Source organism: Peromyscus leucopus, chromosome 8b, assembly GCF_004664715.2.
Source record: "Peromyscus leucopus breed LL Stock chromosome 8b, UCI_PerLeu_2.1, whole genome shotgun sequence".
NCBI lineage: Eukaryota > Metazoa > Chordata > Mammalia > Rodentia > Cricetidae > Peromyscus > Peromyscus leucopus.
In genome coordinates this window covers 91,896,374-91,919,402 of record NC_051086.1, presented here as the reverse complement: position 1 = coordinate 91,919,402, position 23,029 = coordinate 91,896,374, and the positions used below count along the sequence as shown (strand labels likewise).

Genomic DNA, 23,029 nt, shown 5'->3' with positions numbered 1-23,029 from the left:
TCTGTATTTTATCAGATCCGCCACTGTGCAGGTGGCAAGCCAGATTTTATGTAGTTTTTATATGTTGTAATATTTCTTCAAATAAAGCGCTTTTATAAAGCATAAAAAAAAAAAAAAAAAAAAAAGATGTCCAGACCCAAGTAAATGCTGGGCAAGCATGGTGACCTGCCTGTAACTCCAACCTCAGAGGGCACAGATAGGGGACTCCCTGAACAAATTAGCTATCAGCTAGCTCTAGATTTGACTGAGAGACTCTGCCTCCATGACTAATGTGGAAAAGCAACTGAGGATGATCCCTACAGCCAAGAACTGAGATAAACCTCGATGTCCATAGAAATGGGATTCTGTTCAATTAAGGAAGATGCAATCACAAAATGTGCTGAAAACTGAGGGACCTAGAATGTGTAATAGTAAGCAAGATCACATCATCTCAGAAAGAAAAAAAATCTACATGGTCTCCCTCATGTGCAAATTGTAGCCTATGACTTCTATATACTTTGTAAACAAATGAACACACATGTAAGTATAGTGCAACATGCAGAAAAGAAACAAGAAAGGGTTAACTATTTGGACATGAGTAAAGACTAAATGCAGATAATGGACATAAGTTATAAAAGAGGATATAAACCTAAAAGCTTATCTAGTTCTCATTCTGTCATGGAGTTTTTTGGTTTTAGTGATGGATAAGTATATTAAAAATGTATTTGACAGTAAAAGTGTAAAATCTAATGTAATGCTCCACAGCTTCAAAATGCCTTTTCTAACTGTAAAGTCTCATTAATTTAGGTATGTGATTTCTTTTCAATAATGTTAATTTAAAAAACAAGCAGGGCCAGCCTTAGCAAATAAAGGCATTTGTCAAGCTCCATGACCTAAGTTACATTCCACATGGTTCACATGCTGAAGGAGTACCAACTCCAGCAAGTTTCCTTGACTTCCACATGTGCCACAGCAAGCACACATGAATGTACACACACACTAATAACAATAATAAAAATAAAAAGCCTGAGGGGGTGAATGAGAAGTAGAGAGCAAGCAGAAACCCTGGACTGCATGTAATCTCTTCCTATGCTGACACACTCTCTCTAAAGGTAACAGCCGAACTTCTATTTGTAGAAATGGAAAGAGCAATGATGCACCCAATTTTAAAAGTTATGGCTTTAGGGGCTGGCCTGTAGTACAAAGGTAGAGCCTTTCTACACAGGCATTCAGAAAGATCTGATTTCATCCCCAGCGCCTCAACAGGACACAACAAAACAAGAGCTCTTGCTGTGTGTGTGTTCAAGATCATCTTCAACTACAAAAGCAAGTTCAATGCTGGTTTACATGAAACTGTCATAAAAATAAATAAAATATTCTGGCAAATTAAAGCATGGAGATAAGATTCAATTTTATCCTCAAAGGCTATTTCCTAAGATAGAAAAAGGAAGCACCAACAATCAGATGCATGTGCTGGGCATCTCAACTAGGAAAAAAATCACTGATCCCAAGACGATTGATTAGTCATGAGCTCACCAGCTCACTAAGCAAAAGGTGCTTTGTAGGCAGGAACCCCTGCAGCAGGTCTGGCAATAAACCTGTCTACGCAGCCACCAGGTCCTTCTTTCTCACCTATGGCTTTTGTATAGTAGTTGTAAGCTTCACTGTAGTCCTTCTTAGCATAGTATGCGTTCCCTTGTTCCTTGAAGGACTCTGCTTCCCTGGAAAGGAAAAGGAGAGCCACATTACTACACTTCAGGATGGCCCCTCTAACCTCACTGGAGCAGTGTGAGGTCTAGGGCCAAGCTTCAAGTTAGTATGATACTGGAAGTGATTTATAGATCTGTCCAACAGGCTGATGGACCCCAAGGAGTTCAAAAGAAATAACCCAGCCTATTCACATTCTACTCAGAGACATTCAAACTAAATTAAAAGGACTCCTTTCAGATAGACATAGTAGTTCACACCTGAAATTCCTCAATTTGGGGAGGCTCAGACAGAGGGGACTGCTTGGCATTTGAGGACACCCTGTGCTACACAGTAAGTTCCAGGCCAGCCTGGGTTACAAACTGAGACTGTTTCAAAAACAAAATACAATATAACAAAGTCTGCCAGGTGTGGTGTCCACAGCCTGCACCCCACACTTAGGATACAGAGTCAAGAGATGAGGATTTCCAAGTCAAGCCTGGTTACATTAAGTTCGAGGCCAGCCTGCATCATCTGAGATCTACTCTCCAAACAGCAAACCAGGGCTGGAGAGATGGCAGGCACACTGGTGAACAACAGTTGCTGCTCTTGCTTCCAGAGGACCTGGGCTCAGTTCCCAGCACCTACATGGTAGCTCACAACCATCCATAACTCCAGCTGCAGGGAATCCAACGGCCTCTTCAGACCTCAAAGAACCAGAGTGGTGCACATCCATACTTTCAGGCAAAACATTCATACACATAAAAAAGTAGAAATAAATCTTAAAAAAAAAAACAAAACAACAAAACCCCACCAAAACAGTAACAACAACACAAACTAGTTCATGCTGTAGCCTTTCATCTTGCTTGTTATTCCAGCCTACAGTCACCCTCCCACAGGGGACATTTAGACATTCCCGCATACAGCCGGTTTTCCTTTGCCTCTGCTGTTCAGAGTGCAAACTTCTAGGGCCTTGCACACACCACACACATGCTTTGTAAGTGAGCCACTGAAAGCCAACACTGAATTTTTCCAGTGTGTCACAACTGCTGTCTCTTTTGGTTTTGGTATTGAAGGGCTGGGTTTGAGAGTTGGGGACAGTGTCTTAACATGGAGGCTAGCCTTGAATTTGTGGCAGTTCTGCAGTCTCCTCCCAAATGCTAGGCTTGCAAGCTTCCAGGAAAAACATTTTCAGGTAATCCACTGAGGGCAACTGGCTTCTCAATGCGAAACAGGTCACAGCCTTCAGATCTTAATAATATAGTCTCCTGAAAAGTGTTTCCCCATTTGTCACTGGAAGAACACTACAAAGTATGTGACAAAAGCATATTGGTGTGGAAGGTGGTAGGGAGTGACAGCAGAGACTCAGAATGCTGAAGGAGGTCCTTATTGCCCAGCGTTCCCTCTTCACACCACATTCATCTGTGGTGTGGCTGGCCTTCTCACCATCCACCCACTACCTGGGTGCAAGTCAAGACACAACAAACAGCATTTGAAAAGAGCAAAACGCCGCACGCCTTTAATCCCAGCACTCGGGAGGCAGAGCCAGGCGGATCTCTGTGAATTCGAGGCTAGCCTGGTCTACAGAGCGAGATCCAGGAAAGGCACAAAGCTACACAGAGAAACCCTGTCTTGAAAAACAAACAAACAAACAAAAAAAAAAAAAAAAAGAAAGAAAGAAAAGAGCAAACCAGGGGGCTGGAGAGACAGATGGCTTAGAGGTTAAGAGCACTGGCTGCTCTTCCAGAGGACCTGGGTTCAATTCCCAGCACCCCCATGGCAGCTCACGACTGTCTGCTGTCTGTAACTCTAGTTCCAGAGGATCTGATACCCTCACACAGACATACATGCAGGCAAAACACTGGCGCACATGAAATAAAAATAAAATTATTGGGGAAAAAAAAAAAGAACTAGAAACCTCAATCAAAAGTATCCCAAAGTAGCCAGGTGTGGTGGTGCACATCTTTAATCCTAGCACTCAGTAAGTAGAGGTAGGCGGATCTCTGTGACTTTGAGCCAGCCTGGTCTATATAGCACATAGTAGGGGATAATATATAGGAAGATTCTGTCTTGGAGGGAGGCGGGGGGGGGAAGCTTCAAACATTCTATTTGTAAAGATAGATGATTCTTTACTGTAACATAAGTAAGTATGTAAGCATATTTCTTTTAAAGATCTTTGTTTCCACCGGGCAGTGGTGGCACATGCCTTTAATCCCAGCACTCGGGAGGCAGAGTCAGGGGGATTCTCTGTGAACTCGAGGCCAGCCTGGTCTACAAAGTGATATCCAGGACAGGCACCAAAACTACACAGAGAAACCCTGTCTTGAAAAAAAAAAAAAAAAAAAAAAAAGATTTTTGTTTCCTTTCCTATTCTCCGTATATGCAAAAGGGAAATCAATTCAGGGTTGCCTGGAAGAAGGACAAAAGTATAGTTTTTGGTATCCCCCCTCTGGTACTGGGGATCAAACCCAGGGATCTGTATGGGCTAGGAAAGCACTGGCACTAAGCTACATCCCCGGCAGGAACAGTTTAACACTGTCGATGCTACAGGAGATTGCAGCTTGAGTCTAGGACATGGCATGTGAGATTCATGGTTCATTTCTGACATATTTTAAAGTGCAAACTGGCAAGGCTGTCCTCCCTTTTCATACTTCCCCAACACTGTCCTGGTAAGCCCCCCTAACAAGACAAGACTGCTAGAAGAAAGGAGAAGGAAAATGGAGTTACCTATTGTGCTGACAGACTGAAACTGTACTGGGTGGAAATCTGCCTGAAAAGTCTTATTATACCAACTGTCACAATGCTGTAAAAAGGCCACCTGCTATTAAAAGAACCCAGGAAAGACCTCCCTCACTTGCAGGACTTATCGAATCAACTGAAATCTTTCAATGCAATACACAAAATTCCTTTAAATATAAATTAAGCAAATTAAGTGCTATAAAAACTCCAGGAAAAGCCTATGTTTTAAGAGCAGACATGCCAAGAGATCGCAAGGGCTTCCCCTAAACTGGATTCCAGAAGCTGAGAAAAAACACTTTGAAGAAATGGAGTAAACTCTGGAGTAGATACTGACCCATCTGCAAATAAGATCTAGCTTCTTCAATCAGCAGTGACTAAGAATAAATAGCCAGATCCTTAAGGAAAACCAAAGGCATCCAGCCACTGAGCCAGCAGCACCAAGCTTGTTAGTAACAAGGGCTACTGAATGGTGGGTTTTCCTCAGCACTTCTCCCATGGAGTGTGAGTGTACTGCTGGCTTCTAACATAAACCCAAACCATTTCAGTGGAAATCACTAATAGGTATTTTGACCAGGTTCTTTCCATGTACAACTAGCCAAGTAAGGTTCATTGTCATCCCCCCTCCCCCTCCCAAACAACAACAACAAAACCTCAGGTCTGCTGGAGAGTAAGTAACTTGCCTAAAGTCTGACCATGCTTGTCAGAATCCGAAGTCTGTATGTATTACTACCCAAGCTTTCTAATGCTCACTTCTGTGATACTGACAAGCACTTTAAAACTGATCTGTACTATTGGGAACAAGGCAAGGACAATAAATAAAAATCCCTTTAAACTAAGACACAAAACAGCTCTGTCGTGGAAAAACCTGTCCCCACGACTGAAACCTGGATTTAATCCAGTTAAATGAGATCTCTAAAACCGCCAGTTAGAGAAAGAGTGGGGCTCCTTTCTCTTTAAGATGTAAGACCCAGTGAACTGGACTTTGCCTCCCCCAAGAAATGCATTTCAATTTAGTAAATGGTGAGTAGATTCCATTCTAGAGCAAACAAAGCAAGTAATGTAGATTCAGCCCACAGCAAAAAGAACAAGAATTGTGTTGTGACACGTTGCCATGTTTTTAACTTCACATGGCACACCAGGCCAGAATTCGCTATTCCCACAGTTTCATGACAAGGACTTAGTTTCACAGAAACATAGCTGATTAGCAGGTGCCTAGACAATAGACTTAGGCACTTGGTGCTTTTAGGCCAAATGTTTATTTATTTATTTTTGTATCCAGGTCCTATGTCCAAAGTAGAGCCTATCTTCATTTTGGACCTTCCCAAACACAAAAGCCGTAACCAATGGGCCTGACCCTTTGAGACCAGCAGAGGAAAAAGTGGACCGTTGGAATCCACCAGGACCGTACCAGGAAAAATTCCAGAGCTGAATCATTCAAGTCCTGTCTTGAGAGTCTGAGAAAAGCTGAAGCTGTTCAAGCTGAAGGAGGATGAGGTGTCAAAGACGTGGGACTGGAAAAGGAGGAGAGAAGATGGCACCTGTCACTACTGCCAGAGTTAGTAATTCATTCGATAGCTAAATGAGGTTTCAATATGTACCTGCTAAAACACCAATGCTGAGAAAGGAAGAGTTGAGATTATTTTCTGTGGGTACAAAATTAAATTTGCAACACTCAGGAGGCAAAGGTAGGCGGATCTCTTGAGTGTGAAGCTAACCCGGTCTAAACAGAAGAAGTTCCAAGCCAGTCAGGGCTATCTACTGAGATCTTAGCTCAAAAAGACAAATGACAACTAACACCTCCAAATTAAGTCCAGACTAAACCCTAAATACTACAGCAAAATATCCACATGCAGAACTGGCTTGATGGTGTTATTAATAACTATAATACATCTTTTGTGCTTTTCATCCTCTCAGACAATTCCAGTCAATACGTGTACAGGCCTTCTAAAGCAATGCTGTGGTGATCCTTCCACTTGTCTTTCAACTGAGGAAGCAGCAGTGATGTGCAGCAGTGATGCAGTGATGTACCACAGTGATGCAGTGATGTACCACAGTGATGTACAGCAGTGATCCAGTGATATATATGGTAGTGATGTGCCACAGTGATGTGCAGCAGTGATCCAGTGGAGTATCGTAGTGATGTACCGCAGTGACTGCATTGGTCTCCTAACTTCTAGAAGCCTTTGTAGGTTTGTTGTTTTTATTTCCTTTGTCTGGTTTTGCCCAGGCTGACCTCAAATTCAGTACAAAGCCAAGAATGACCCTGAACTTTTGGTCCTCCTACCTCAGCCTCCTAAACTGAGGGTTTACAGAGAGGTGCCGCTACACTCGGCTTCATGTGTGCTGAGGGCTGAACTCAGGACTCCGTGTGCACGCCTAGCCCAGCCTATAGTTTTGTTTTGTTTGGTCTGTCTTTGAAATTTTTACTTTTTTCCTGACATAGCTATATATTAATGAAGTATAACATAGTAATTCAATGTATTTACATATTATGCAATGACCATAAAATGCTTTACTTTCTTACTGGGAACTAAAATATACTTGTCAGAGTCAGGACCTCACTAAGTTGCTCAAGGTTGGCCTTGAACTCATTGTAGCTCAGGTAGGCCTTGACCTCCTAACTCAGCCACTCAAAGAGTTTAAGATTACAGGCTTGCACCAGTAGGCCTGGCCACATAAAATTAGTCTATCTAACCCCCACCCAATCCTTGGGTCAACTCCTAACATCTCAAGTCCTTGATTCAACAAAGACGCTGGGAATGATTCTGACTTGAATCACTAACAACCAATTCTTGCAAAAATAGCTACAGAACAATTAAAAAATAAAACACAGGCCAGTAAGAGGGCTCACTGGGTAAAGATGCTTACCACCAAGCTTAACTACCAAGTTCAATCCATGGGACTCACAGGGTGGAAGGAGAGAAGCAATTCCTAAGAGTGCCCTGTGACTTCCATACTGATGCTATAGGGGACAGCCCCCGCCCCCACCCAACACACACACACACACACACACACACACACACACACCCCCCACCACACACACACACACACACACACACACACACGAGCAAACAATCCCACCCCACCCCACCCGCCGCTTTGAGATAAGGTCTCACACAATGTAGCATTAGCTGGCCTTGAACTTGATATGCAGACCACTCCCAAGCTCAGAGAGATCCATCTGACTCTGCTCCCCCAGTTCTGGGATTAGAGACCTGTGCCACCATGTTTGGCTGCAAACAGATTCTTTTAAGATTGTCTTTTTTTAGCCAGGTGTGGTGGTGCATGCCTTTAAGTCCTGCACTTGGAAGGCAGAGGTAGAGGCAGGTGGATCTCTGTGAGTTCGAGGCCAGCCTGGTCTACAGTTCCAGGATAGGTTCCAAAGCTACACAGAGAAACCCTGTCTTGAAAAACCAAGAAAAGAAAAAGTCCTTTTTACATGCATGCAAAGGTTACCCACAGATCAGCACCCTTGCTGACAAAGGTGGACAAGCAGAACACATTCTTCTTTTTGTATACATGGCTGTTTTGGAATGCTGGTTTTTTTTTCACTAGTCAGAAAACGGCAGCCTTGAAAATCGGTTCTTCCACACCACGCAAGTTAACATCTGTGTCCAAGCTTGCAGGTATGCCCTCTCTGAATCTGCTGCTCGTTCACTGCTGTTACTAATTACTACCACGAGCACTGCCAAGGACTCATTTGGCATTACACAAGTCTTAGCAGGATCATGTGATCAAAACAGACAACTTGGGGTTATGATCACCAGTCAACTCTGCACATTTACAGCTAAATTAAAAATACATTAAAACATCATAGTTGACACTGCAATGTATCCTAACTTAGCTGTCCTATAAAAACGTCCATTTTCTCTCTAAATACCTCCAAGATAAACACTTAAGCAAAGCTTTCTGCCTCAGGCCAACCAGTTAACTTCTTAGCAATTACAGCGGCATTCAAAAATTTCAGTCAGCCTCTGTCAAGTGCTAGATTCACTGGGTGGCAGTTTTCAAAAATCTCCTTAGGTCAGGGGGTAAAGATACTTAACACCAAACCTGCGTTTGTTCCCTGGGACCCTCACGGTGGAAAGAGAAAACCAACTCTCCAAAGTTGTCCTCTGACTTCCACAAGTATGCCAGAGTGTGTACACACACAAAAGTGTTTACACACACCCAGGAGTAAGAGTCTTTTTTTAAATTTTGGTTTATCGAGACAGGGTTTCTCTATGTAGTTTTGGTGCCTGTCCTGGATCTCATAGAATCTGTCCTGGATTTGTAGACCAGGCTGGCCTCGAACTCACAGAGATCTGCCTGCCTCTGCCTCCTGATTAAAGGCATGTGCCACCGCCATTCGCCAACCAGTGCTTTTTAACCACTGAGTGCTCTCAACCACTGAGCCATCTCTCCAGCCCCTAAGGGGTAAGATTTCCACCCCTACCCAAAGGAAGGAAGGAAGGGGGGAAAATCAACTACTTCAGCCATTGTATGAAAACTACTGTGCAACATTTGTAACCCAAGAAATACTGATCAGATTTCTGTATGACAAAAAACAGCAATACTGCTTTTACTTCAAGTATTTGGTTAGAATATTATACTGGTCAGTTTGTGTGTGTATGTTTTTGTTTTTGTCAACTTGAAACAAGCTAGGGTCATCTGGGAAGAGAGAACCTTAATTGAGAAATGGTCCTGTAGGCAAGTCTGTGAAGAGTACCACTGCTGGGAAGGTGGTCTTGGTTTTATTAAAAAAAAAAAAAAAAAAAAAAAAAAAAAAAAAAAAAAACAAGCAGAGCCGGGCGGTGGTAGCGCATGCCTTAAATCCTAGTACTCGGGAGGCAGAGGCAGGTGCCTCTGTGAGTTCAAGGCCAGCCTGGTCTACAGAGCAAGTTCCAGGAGAGGCCCCAAAACTACACAGAGAAACCCTGTTCCAGGGGTGGGGGTGGGGGGGAAACGAGCCGAGAGAGCTAAAAAGCAGCATTCCTCTGTGTTTCTGCTCTGACTTCCCTCAGTGACAGTTATAAGAGGAAATAAACTCTTCTTTCCCAAGTTGCCTTTGGTTAGGTATTTAGGTGTTTACCACAACAGGAAGCAAACTAGGTGGACATCTTTTTAATCAAGTTGAACTTTTCCAATAGCATTAACAATAATTTAGATCAAGAGAGATATGGTAGTTTGAATGAGGTAGGGTCCCAAGGTTTTATAACTTGCTTGCTTTTTGCATTCCTTGGTATATTTTCTAGTCTTGTTAGGTAGCTGAATGGGACATTAGCAAGCTTAGAGGTCATTGAAGGCCTTTCCCCTAATGATCAGCTTTGCCTCTCCTTAAAAATTAAAATACTACTGAATGGTCAGCGTTGAGAGCACTGCTGCTTAGAACGTTAATCCCACCCAATGGCATCACAACTGTTGTAATTAGTTCAATCAATCCTAAAAATCAATGTAAATAAATAAATCATTTAAAAAAAATTAAAATACATGAAAATGTGAAGTTATCAGAGCTTAGATGAAACCACTAAAGGAAAACTACTTCCTCCCCCAGGTCAAAATAGGATTTTTGAGTTCTATCAAGACATGGCTTTTTTTTTTTTTTTTTTTTTTTTTTTTTTTGGTGTTTCGAGACAGGGTTTCTCTGAGTAACTCTGGCTGTCCTAGAGCTACATTTGTAGATCAGGATGGCCTCTGAACTCACAGAGATCTGCCTGCCTCTCCTCCTGAGTGCTGGGATTAAAGCTGTGCACCATCACCACCCAGCTAGACTTACATTATTCTAAGTTCCTACACTACACTGCTATCCCTTTCCTTAGGAGCTAATCCAACAATGACTGCCAAGAGACCACTCCTCGAGAAAGCTGATTCACTGTGACACGCTAAGGTGGGAGGGAGAACTACCCCTTAAACAGTACATTTATCCTACAGAAACTCCAGTGCACTATGGGTTTTCACTATGGACCTGTCTGCTTTTCTGAGTTCTAACTTTAAAAGTCTAACTTTTCCTTTTCTTCCTTCTTATCTCTTCTTTGCGTACTGGTCAAGTAGCTCGCCCTCACACTTTGGACACTGTCTTTCTTTTTTCAAAGACCCTCCACCCAATGCCTTGCAGTTTCTTGCCATCACTCACTGCCAAACTTACTGGCTTTTTTGGACCTTGATGGAAAAGGCACGACTTTCTCTCTTGCTCTTCTCTGCTTTCCTCCTCCTGGAAGCTTTAGAGAGTTTTGCTATTGTTGTTTTCTTCTCTGAGACAGCTGTGTGTCCTATAACTATGTAGAAGAGGCTGGCCTCAAGCTCCCAGGTGTGCTCCACCATGCCCCGGCTAGCTTCAGAGACTTATTTTGTATCTTGCCTACCCTGTGTTTTCTGCCTGACCTATGGTTTTTCTCTCAAGTTAAAAGCTTTTTTTCTGAGTCTGTTTTTAAAATCTTTTATCTATGAGACCAAAAACCAACAAAAGGAAATCTAAATTCTCAGGTAACATTCTTAAGTAGAAAAGAATCCAGTTTTGCTAAAATTACAACCAAGACAAAATGCTCTAGTTTTCTTAGAGTAGTGTCCTTAAAAAAGGCTTCGGTTTTAGAGACTATTTTACTGGCGGGAAAACCTTTTTCTTCTCCCCAGTGTGCACCACAGGCCTGGACATCAGGGCTCCCCAGGTGTTTCTATTATGCTCACTATCTCTACAATCTACCTTGCTCTAGACTTTGGCGCCTCATTTCTTCTATTCAGTCAAATTTATTTGCTAGCTGCTTGTTGACTTAGAAATGTCCTCCACCCTCCAGAATTTATGAGATCTTGGCCATCTCAGAGTAGAAATTCTTTCCTCCTCCCCCTTCCCCAGACCTCTTGTCCCCAATGGCATGTCACAAGGCCTATTTCATGTTGTACTCTCTCTGACCTTCATGAGACTAGAGTAAAAGGGGCCCAATAGCCTCATGTCTATCCCATCCTGCCAACAAGTCAGTCACTTCATTTTTCTTAAAGATATTTAAAATTTAAATAAATCCTAACCTACAAATAAAATTTCAGTAAGTGAAAGCCATATGACTTGTGAAGTTTGTAACTATTGAGTGCCTTTAAGGTACTGTGTGCCGGATGCTCAGCAGTAAAGACAAGGGGAGCTCCAGCCACTGCAAAGCCACCTGCCACCCAGTTCCTTCACCCAGTACTGTCTACCTTCCTTTCATCTCCCCCACCCCAACCCCAAGGTTCTGTATTGTGCTTTCTTCTCAGTCCTGGGGATTTAACCCTTACATTTTAAATAAAAAGATTCTGTCCAGGTTCAGTAGAGATGCACTGAGATGAATTTTAGGTGTCAGGCAACTGTCAGCGGGGGAAGCTGGAATAGATTCAACAGCAACCCCATTTTTACTTTAAAGCACAATTAAAATCCCTCAGCTAGACATGGTGGCTTATACCCAGAATTCCAGTACTTAGGAGGCTGAAGCTGACAGACTACTACAGAGTTCAAGGCCAGTCTGGAGTATATAGTGAGTTCTATGCCAGCCTGGGCTAGGGTGTGCAATACTATCTCAAAATACAAAAACTCGGGGTTGGAGAGATGTCTCAGTGGTTGGGAGCATTGGCTGCTCTTCTAGAGAACCCAGGCTCAATTCCCAGCACCTACATGGTGGTTCACAGCAGTCTGTAACTCCAATTCTAGTGCATCCAACACCCTCATACAGACATACACGCAGGCAACACATCAATGCACTAAAAATAAAATAAATTTTAAAAATCCACCTTAAGGCTGGGTGGTGGTGACACAAGTCTTTGATCCTAGCACTTGGGAAGTAGAGGCAGGCAGATTTCTGTGAGTTCCAGGCCATCCTGGTCTACTAATTGAGTTCCAGGACAGCTAGGACTGTTACACAGAGAAACTGGGGGGGGGACCTCAAAAATAATCTTCCACTCCCAAAAAGAGGGAAGGTGGAAAACAAAGAAGACGAAAATTCCTGTCCTTACTGGACATTCTCGGGGAACCTCAGAGAGGCAGAACCAGAGGCCAAGTGCACGAAGGGAGCTGTGGTGGCGTCTGCACAAGTCAGCAGCACTCTCTACTGCTGGAGTAGGGAAGGACACCAGGCACACATGTGCTGCCTACGTCTCTGGGGAAGCAGAGCTGTGATGCTCCAACCAATCCCATCCCAACCCTGACGGAAATCCCATCACTGCAGCCATAACCACAGTCACAGAAACAGCTACCTCAATTGGGACCTTCGTGCTAACTAACAGGTGTCAGTGTTCTGGCATTTGCTTATCCTGTACTTACCCCTGGGAAGAAGAAACCAGTCGATAAGGCTGTTTCTAAGTAATAAGCCTCTCTGAAGCCACTCTGAGAAGACATGTCATTGGCTTTCAGTGTTAGCCTGAGGCTGATGTTCATATCTCTGAACCCATGCTCCATCTTTTGGTTTTCCTTTCTATGACAATGCAGACATCCTTGAAGGAACGAGGATAGTCTAAGGAGATACTTGTGCTCCTCCTTTTGGCTGTCAGACTATTTGGTGACACATGGTTGCATGGACTGAAACCTCCCTGGGAATCTTAAGCTGTGGGAAGGAACAGGCTAAGGTCTAGTGCCAGCCAGAGAGGAACTTAACTCTCAGAGTCAGACTGCTTTGTAGGAGAGACTAGCATCCAACCAGTGATGGGTCAGCTTTGGGAAGGATCATGACTTAATCAGGACTGCTTAGTTATGCATACCTCTTGCCCTCCATTTAAACCTAAACTTCAGATCATGACCTGATAGACAGGGGAGGGGGAGGTGTCACTGAACTTCTTTATCTGTTCCTCTTCCCAATAAAGCCACACTGAATAAACCTCCTTTCTCTGCTCTCCACTGTGACTTGTGTCTTTAACTGGTCCACTGAAGATGGTGGCTGAGCTCAGCTATTAGCACTGCCAGGGCCCAGGCTTACCCTAACAGCTCCAGTAACATCTTTCACCCTGATAGAGACAGTGGCATCCCTCAACAATCTAGAACTAAGGAACTACAATTAAGAAAAGGCTGCTTTTCAGGGCTGGCAAGATGGTTCAGTGAGTAAAGACATTTGCTGCTGAGCCCGAGATTCTGAGTTCCATCGCCAAACTCAGAATGAAAGGAGAAAACTGACTGCCACAAGCTATTTTCTGATCTCCACATGCACGTTCACACACACACACACACACACACACACACACACACACACAGGAGAAAGAGAGAGAGAGCGCACTTCCTGATGTTTGGAGGGATATGGACAGTAGGTATGAAAACTAGAGGGGCAGTATGGACTCTCCAGTGGCACTCTTGGGCCCTCAATTTAACAGGTGGCTGTCTTAGATCAAACTACCCAAGCAGAACTTTCAGGCAGAAAATACAGCAGAGTCCTGCTTGTCCCTCATACTGTTCTCAAAAGTAATGCAGAGTCAGAGAGGGTCAATACTGCTTATCTGACAACCTAGCTTCCTCACACGTCACACATCAATAAAACAAGTCTTAAAACAAAACTGGAAAAGCCATATCCACCACATACTACTATTCTTAAAAGCCCACCCACGCACATGTCTGCCCATCATGGTGTAAAATAAGAACTATGGTTTCTGTCTAGTTGAGGCAAGAAAGGAACTGTCACACCAGTCCTAAGAGTGGTCCCTGGAATAACCACTCTGAACCCTGTTCCTAATGATGAAACTCAGCCTCAAAGAATACCTGGACCGTCTTCTATGTAACTTCCACATCATTCAACACTGGAGAATGAGGAGTAAACATGAGTGAAAGGGGACAAATGGCTTCTCAACAGGACTTTGTATCAGGTGATAAGGCACCTAGGCAGCTTCTGATCACTGTTCTCTAAAGTCCTTGAGAAAGAAACCAAAGGCAAGCGTCCAGTACTCAAGTCTTTTTAAAAACTAGCTTCAATGACTAAGCTAACCCCTTATTGGCTGGAATGTACAATAAGGTTAGGCTTCAGGCCAATCAGAATTCCTGTTGTTAGCAAGTGACTAGGCACCAGAGCAACTGCCACTCACTTGGCCCAGTATTTAATTTCCCTAAAAGTACTGTTTACTCAACATTGCTTAATATGAGTCTGAACTACATTAAGGAAAAGAGACTTCCAATATCCTATCTTTGTTCCACTAATGACTATTTAACAAATTTCTATGTGTTATTATCAGGGTTCACCTAATTTGCTATATTCAGGATTCTGTATTCCTAAGTTTATCCCCTTCCTTAGCCATAACTCATTTCTTCCATCTGCCATATCTTTACCTCTGAGCCACACTTAAAGCATACCAAAATGTTTCTCATTAATTTGACTTAAAAGTTGAAGATAAACTACCATTCAGCTTTCAGACTTACTGAAATGTCTAGCTACTTGCCCTAGAACTCTGAGAAGGTAGACAAATTCATAATGTCAAGTAGGTTGAGGGCATGGGTTCGCATCAACTCTGGTTAAGCAAGGCCATTAAGTTTAAAAAGCTGTAATAAACAAGTAACTACTGCAAAGCCTAGGATATGGACTCAGCAATGTGGACAGAGAAATAAAACACAAATTCCTAATTCCCAAAGGAACTAAGATCCCAGATAACAAGAATCTAATAGGAATGGCCCTTCCAATGCCAGCAGAGGCAGAAGCAGGCAGATCTCTGTGAGCTGGAAGCCAGACCGGTCTATAGAGTAAGTTTCAAGCCAGCCAAGGCTACATAACAAGAGGCCTTGTGAAGATAGGAGGGAAGGAGAGAGGGAGGGAGGCAGGCTGACTTTTCTGAAAAGATAGCTCAGCAGGTAAAGCAGCTTGCCCCCAACCCTGACAATTTGAGTTTGATCTCGGGAACCCATATGGTAGAAGGAGAAAACTGACTCCCAGATTGTCTTCTGGTGCATGTGCAAGCAAGTGCGCGCGCGCACACACTCAGAGTAAATGGAAATGAAGGAAGGAAGGAAGGAAGGAGGGAAGGAAGGAAGGAAGGAAGGAAGGAAGGAAGGAAGGAAAGAAGGAAGGTTGGTTCTTGTGTACATAGGAGAACAGATACAGAAATATTAGCTCAGGAGATGGCCAGTGGTTAAGAGCAGACTCCTATTCCAAAGAACCCAAGTTCAATTCCTAGCACTCAAATGGTGGCTCACACCCATCTTTAACTTCAGTTCCAGGAGATTCAAGCCCTCTTCTGATCTCTGCAGGCACTACACATACCCGGCACACAGACATATACAGGTGAAGCACCTATAAATATAAAATAAAATACAAACATATGTAAATGTCTGAGGCTGGAGAGATGCCTCCGTGGTTTAGATAACTTACTGGTCTTTCAGAGGGCCTAGGTCCAATTCCTATTATCCAAATGGTGGCTCACAATTGTCTGTAACTATAGTTCCAGGGATCCAATGCTCTCATCTGGCCTTCATGAACACATACATACGTGTAGGCAAAACACTCATACATATAAAATAATTAAATCTAAAGAAAAGAAATATCGGCTCAGGGAAGCAAGCAAGGATGTCCTAGTTCCCAATCTGTGGTCCCCTGATGCTTATGCATCTCTATGTCCAGTCACACCAGATACAAAATGAAATAAAGACATGCTTCCTACTTAATGAACTGCTTGAAATCCATCAATAATAAAGGCTCTCTACAGAGACCAAGCAGCTCCTGGATTCAGACACCTTTAACTCACAACAGGCACTGCATATTAGGACAAGTGCCCGGCAACTTCCCAGGTACATCAAAGGCCTTAAGTTAGTCGAACTGTTGAAAGGTCTCAACTTTAACCCTTTATCTATAAAGTGGCAGACAAAGAGCCTGACAACCTGAATCCAATCCCTGGAACCCAAATGGTGGAGAATCAATTTCCACAATTTGTTTTCTGGCCTCCAAAGTTCACACACACACACACACACACATACACACAAAAAGGCAGTTTTCACACACAAAATTCTATTTTGGAGTGTGCTAACACCCAGCTTAGGCTACCTGGAATGATGTAGACGTGGCTTCCATATTCAACACTGAAGCAAGAGGAACAAACAGTGAAATAATGGACAAATGTACTCTCAGTGGGACTTAAGAATGTGTATGCCGAAAAACCAAAAAACCAAAACCAAACAAACAAACAAACAAACAAGCCAGTTGGGGGACTGGAGAGATGGCTCAGCGGGTAAGAGCACTGGATGCTCTTCTTGAGGTTCTGAGTTCAATTCCCAGCAACCACATGGTGGCTCACAACTATCTGTAATGAGATCTGGTGCCCTCTTCTGGCCTGCAGACATACAGGCAGGCAGAACACTGTATACATAATAAATAAATCTAAAAAAACAAAACAAAACAAAAAGCCGGTTGGTGGTGGCGCACGCCTTTAATCCCAGCACTCGGGACGCAGAGCCAGGTGGATCTCTGTGAGTTCAAGACTAGCCTAGTCTACAGAACAAGATCCAGGACAGACACCAAAACTACACAGAGAAACCCTGTCTCGAAAAAACAACAACAAAAAAAGAGTGTGTATGCATGGTGTGCTCATGTGTGAATGCACATATATGCACATGTGGGTGGAGGCCTCTCATTCCTGGATTGCTCTACACCTTTTCAAGACACCTTTTACTTTAATTTCTTAGCTGCTGTGGGTAGACTTGTGACAAACTAACAGGTTCAAACACCTAGGGTCTCCTCCTCTCTCCACACATTAAAGCTAAAGAAATAAGAGTAGTCACATAAAATGTTGCAATCATGAGATCCTGAAGTTCCTCTCATCTTGCCCCTCTGTGGAACTGTGACAATTCAGCAGCACCAGGATCCATTTAGAGCCAAGATGCAAGGAAGGAAGAATTCCTGCTGGGCCTCACAAAAACACCCCAAGGGACTCCTAGACCAATGTGTCCCTATGTGAGCTAGGAGTAGAAGGAAGTACACAGACAGGAACTTAACAAAGGGCTCTAACAATGCCAGGCAGTAAAGGGGCACTTCAAAGGGATGCTCTTCCCTATCACCTGCTATGGCTGCACAGGAGGATCCTAGGAAGAAGAAAAATGTAAAACCACCTCTTTCCAAAACTTCCAAATCTCTACTCCAGCTTCAGCAATGGAAAAACTACACATCAATAACACTTTTTTATACTAACAGATCCTAATGCTTACTCTGCTCTTATTTGTTTTTTCGAGAAAGGGTCTCATTATGTAGCTCTAGATATCGTGGAACTTACTCTGCAGATCAGGCTGGCCTGGAACCCACAGAGATCCGCCTGCCTCTGCCTCCTGAGTGTCGGATTAAAGGCATGCAGCACCACTGCCCAGCTAATGTTTGTTCTTCTGAGGATGCCTTACACAGCAGATGTCAAAGTGATTCAACCTATTTTCTTTTGGGTTTGTATACAAAACTGGCATATAATGAACATGAAACTCAATAATCAGCTTTAGCATGTCTAAAATTTGAACTCCATAAATATATATAACACGTCTGTTTAAGAAAACATTTTCAGCCAGGTGTTGGTGGTGCACGCCTTTAATCCCAGCACTTGGGAGGCAGAGGCAGGCCAATCTCTAAGTTTGAGGCCAGCCTGGTCTACAGAGCGAGTTCCAGGACACAGAGAAACCCTGTCTCAGAAAAAAAAAAAGAAAACATTTTTCACCTTTATTTACAATTAGTTGACTTGGTGGTATGTTGTGTAATATTACTTTAAATATGTAAAAATGTGTTGCTGTCTCACCTTGCCTACCTAAGGCACCTGATTGGTCTAATAAAAAGATGAATGGCCAATAGCTAGGCAGAAGAGGGACAGGCAGGGCTGGGGGGCGGAGAGAATAAGGAGGAGGAGAAATCTATGCTCGAGAGAGAATGAGAAGAGGAGGGAGAAAGAGAGGGAGACTCCTGGGGCCAGCTAGCCAGAAACAGAAGAAGCAGGAAAAGTAGGACATACAGAATGAAAGGTAAAAAAGCCCTGAGGCAAAACGCAGATGAAGAGAAACGGGTTAACTAATAATAAGTCTCCATGTCACGATTTAGGAGCTGGTTAGTGGCCCAAAAGAAAGCCTGCTACAATGGTTGATAACTGTTTTATAATCAATGACATATTAAGTTCCACAAAAAAGGCAGTTAGTCACAAACACCATGGTTTATATGATGTTGTTGCATTATAACAACATTACTTTATTTTACCTTTTTCACTTTTCCTTTTCCTTTTTTTTTTTTGGTTTTTGAGACAGGGTTTCCCTGTGTAGCTTTGGAGTCTGTCCTGGAACTTGCTCTGTAGACTAGGTTGGCCTCGAACTCACAGAGATCCGCCTGCCTCTGCCTCCCAAGTGCTGGGATTTAAGGTGTACACCATCTTACCGGCTATTTTACCATTTTGTACATCCTCCCGCCCCCAAAACACAAAGAATCTTAACATATAGCCCTGGCTAGCCTATAACTGTGTAGACCAGGCTGCCTTTGATCCTACAACAGTCTGCTTGCCTCTGCCTCCCAAATGCTGGATTATAGTGAGCGCCACTGTGGTGGTATTGTATTCCCCAAAATATTGTGCACGCTAATAAACTTATCTGGGGTCGGAGAACAGGACAGCCACAATATTAAACCTAGAGGATAGGCAGTGGTAGCACATGCCTTTAATCCTAGCATTCAGAGGCAGAAATCCCTCTGGATCTCTGTGAGTTCAAGGCCACATTGGAAACAGCCAGACATGGTGACACACACCTTTAATCCCAAGAAGTGAGCCTTTAATCCCAGGAGTGATGGCAGATAGCAAAAAGGTATATAAGGCATGAAGACCAGAAACTAGAAGCATTTGGCTGGTTAAGCTTTCAGGCTTTTGAGCAGCAGTTCAGCTGAGATTCATTATTCTGGATGAGGACTCAGAGGCTTTCAGTCTGTGGAAACAGGACCAGCTGAGGAACTGGCAAGGTGAGGTAGCTGTGGCTTGTTCTGCTTCTCTGATCTTCCAGCATTCACCCCAATACCTGGCTCAGGTTTGATTTTATTAATAAGACTCTTTAAGATTCATGCTACACACCACCATGTCTGGCTTGTTTCTTTTCTTTTCTTTTTTTTTTTTTGGGGGGGGGGGAAGGGGGGTTTGAGACAGGGTTTCTCTGTGTAGCCCTGGCTGTCCTGGAACTCACTATAGACCAAGCTAGCCTTGAAATCAGAGATCTGCCTCCTGAGTGCTGGGATAAAAGCTGTGGCTACCACTGCCCAGCTTTATTTGTGTTTTGAGGCAGACTCTTATTATAAAACCCAGAATGATGAATTCTCATTCTTCCTGCCTCCATCTCCCAAGTTCAGGACTACAGATGTATGCCACCACAGTCAGCCTTCTAGTTTCGCGATATATCTCACGATATTCATTTACTTCCACTTCATGACAAACACCCTCGAAAGCTGTTTTGTTTCACTTTAAGGAGAGGACTTGCTTTAGACAGGGAAAACAGAAGTGAAATCTAGCCAGGCATGACGGTGCACACCTCCAATCACAGCACTTGGGTGGCAGAGGCAGACAGATGGATCTCTGTGAGTTCAAGGCTTGCTGGTCTACACAGACGCTGTCTAAAGTCCAAACAAGGGACACTCCCTACAGATTTACACTGAGTAGGATATCGTCCTTAAATGACATATGGCCAAAGTCCCTATTTATATCTGTAAGAAGCACCAAATTCTTCCTAAATACAAGTAAAAAAATAACTTAAGCTCTGTTTGTGTTAGCAAAGGGCTTCCCTTCTCATTTTGCAATTCCTTAAGATATGTATGAGCTGATGATCCTTACCTCCAATACTGCAATGATGTGGAAACTCGAAACGAAGGAGGCTAGACTAGACTGCTATCTCAGGGATCTACCACTTTGTGTCAAGCCTCTCAGCTTCCAAGGAACTACCCACACACTTGGTAACTACCGTATTCATTGTAGCTCCCCAAGTACCCTCTTGTACTTCTAACTTGGACAGTAAAAACCTCAGTATCCTGGTTTGTAGATCTCCTGATCTAATTCTCTCATCATCTCAAATTATTCCGACTGGAAACGTACCACACAGGCTTAGTATGAACATATTGAAGCCCATGGTCGGAAGACTGAGGGCACTGACGTCCACCCTGAACAAAAGGATGAAATTAATCTGTAACTGATAAAAGAAACCAGTTCACCTCTGGTATCAGCACAAGTACGCCTGCTCCTATCAGTGTGCCAACCCCCTTCAAAAACCTGTCCTTCGCTGGGGCCAGAATTCACAGAGTGTTCTCGAAAACCACGCACTCAGCAGCTCCCTAGGCTAGTCCAGACTGGCAATCGCGCGCTACTGCAGCTGCCCAGCGGTGCCAACTGCATCTAAACAGCTGTCCTCCTTGAGCTTAGTAATAGTCCTGGGAGGAAGGGTGAAGAAGCGTCTGACCAGCACAGTTAAGAGACGAGTTCCTCATTCGTCCTTCTGTCTATCCATTTTTAATTTCTACAGTAATGGGGGGGGGGGGCGCGACCAGGTCAATAACTGGAGGCATACAATCTCCTCGGACCCATACTAATGACCATCGAGTGTAATTACTGAGGGACAGGAGGTGAAGAGGCGAACGAGGGCTTTGGAGACACACAGCGAGGACAGACAACAATGCACACAAGTTAACCAGAGCAGGCGGAGGTTGGGGCTATGTTAAGGAAGTCGTCATCGACGCCGCGACGCCTCCCCCACCCTGCAGCCGACCTCTGAGATTGCACCCCGGCCTCTACAATGAGGACGACCTTCCTCTCGGCTGCAGAACTAGGCCATGCCGCGGCTCCCCCCGAGGCGGAGGCAGAAGGGGGAAACGGACCCCCAAGAACGCCCCTTCAGAGGGTCTCTGCCGACTCCAGCTCAGACTGGGGGCGGGGAGGGGGAGGGCTGTCTGCAAAGTCTCTACATTTGAGGGGCCGCCTCGCTGCCGAGTCGGCCTTCCCCGATCCACGAACTCCAAGCCTGCCTCCTCCATGATCCTACCCCCCGGTTACCTCTTTGCTTCTTCGTCCTCCAGCAGTTCAGGCTCCGTCCCCGCCATTACCACATCGCACTCCGCGGTAGCCGCCATCTTACCGCCGGGACCAGAGAGCCGGGTGGGAGGCAGGCCGTGAAGAGCACTTCCGGTCGGAGCATCGAGCCGCGCAGCGGCGCCGCGCCCAGAGGGACTACCTCGAGCCCGTCTACCAACGAGAGGCTCCGCTTGGGGCCAGAGCGGCCTCCCATCCCGGGAGGTCCACGGTGGTCTCCGCCCGGGGGCAGGGGCCCAGGGACGGCTCCTGTGCGTAGGGGGCGCCACGTTACCCGCGGAGAGGAGGAGGAGGAGGGTACCGAAAGATGTTGCCCCTCTAGGCCTCGGCTTGCCTCAGTAGCCCGACAGCCTGGTTGCCATAACAACTCGCAATCCTAGAGCGTCTCCTGCGCAGCTTGGGAGTCCCGGGTGGGTGGAGACAGGTCATCCAAGACGGGAGGAAAGACAGCCGTCCGCGACTACCTTTCCCGACCTCGGAGTGTGTGCACAGCTTCCTCCTCGTTAAGGCATGAAGAGCTACTTTGAGCCCAGGCCCCCAGCTTTCATCGGTGACGGGAAGCCCTGCCCAGCCAAGCGAGGGGAACGCAGGGCGTCTTCACCCTGCGCCTTTCATCCTCCACGGATCTCCAAGCACCAACTGGTTCATCACCCCTCATGACGCGAACCCTTTTATGAGACCGCTTTCATGTCAGCCGCTTGGGAGTGCCATCTCAGCATTAAGTCTAGAGAGGAGGACATGGCGCCCCAGCCCCTGCCCCGGAGTTTATAAGGCAGCTCATGGGGTGAGGTCCCTTTTCCTTGGTGTCCCGTGTCCTCCTACCTCTCATAAACTCTACCCAGCACGCTTGTCTGCTGGCCAAACGCGGTCTGGATTTGGAAGACGGCTTAATCATTTTGTAGTACCCACCACAACACCCGTCAGTATTTGTGGAGTTGAGTTCTGTTGGGGCCCTCTGAGGTTAAACGTGTGGAGGAGAGAACTTCGAGGTTGTAATTTAAAGCCAGAAGGAACGAAAATAAGAAGAAAGTGGAATTTTGACAGTGTCTGTGCCCCTTCCCTTAAGGAAAACTGTGTGTGGAGGCCTCTAACCTACTTTGTAGGCCCGTATCTTTACTGAGGGAACTGGAACCACGGGGGCCACTAGATAGATAGAAAATGAGAGAGGGCTGTGGCTCAGTGGCCCGAGAGAGGCCATTCAGCCTCGACCCGCACTGTTGGTTGGGGGTGGGATGGCAAAAACCTCACCACCTGCCTGCCCTGCCTGCCCGTGGCTCCCCTCACAGTATACAGGCTAATTCGTGGACCAATCTGTTTTTTACTTTCTCCCAACTTCCTGTCGTTTTAGCTGAACCTAACGCATCTACTCTCAGCTTTTTTTTTTGGGGGGGGGGGGGGTGTTGTTTCGAGACAGGGATTCTCCATGTAGTTTTGGTGCCTGTCCTGGATCTCGCTCTGTAGACCAGGCTGGCCTCGAACTCACAGAGATCCGCCTGGCTCTGCCTCCCGAGTGCTGGGATTAAAGGCGTGCGCCACCACCGCCCGGCTCTCACAGCTTTAATTTCATCCTAACTATCAATTCTTCCCATTGCCTAGATTTTTAAAAAATTATGTGTGTGTGCATGTGTCTTTGTGAGTGCATGCCGCATGTGTGCAGATG

The 23,029-nt window shown here is 44.8% G+C and overlaps 1 protein-coding gene across 3 annotated transcripts in view; it reads right to left on the bottom strand.

Moving 5' to 3' along the window:
• The window catches only part of Dnajc7 (DnaJ heat shock protein family (Hsp40) member C7), a 39,253-nt gene extending 17,821 nt beyond the window's left edge, over positions 1 to 21,432 (bottom strand). Inside the window, exons 1-2 of one of the 3 annotated variants that reach the window (XM_028856892.2) lie at positions 21,334 to 21,427; positions 1,612 to 1,700 (exon numbers count right to left, since the gene is read on the bottom strand). In XM_028856892.2, coding sequence (XP_028712725.1) covers positions 1,612 to 1,700; positions 21,334 to 21,410 — 166 coding nt within the window. In that variant the 5' untranslated portion in view covers positions 21,411 to 21,427. Of the gene's footprint in view, positions 1 to 1,611; positions 1,701 to 5,812; positions 5,907 to 21,333 lie in introns of those variants that run through there. The other 2 variants (XM_037201312.1, XM_028856893.2) reach the window with 2 other exon arrangements.
• Positions 21,433 to 23,029: the final 1,597 nt, after the last annotated feature.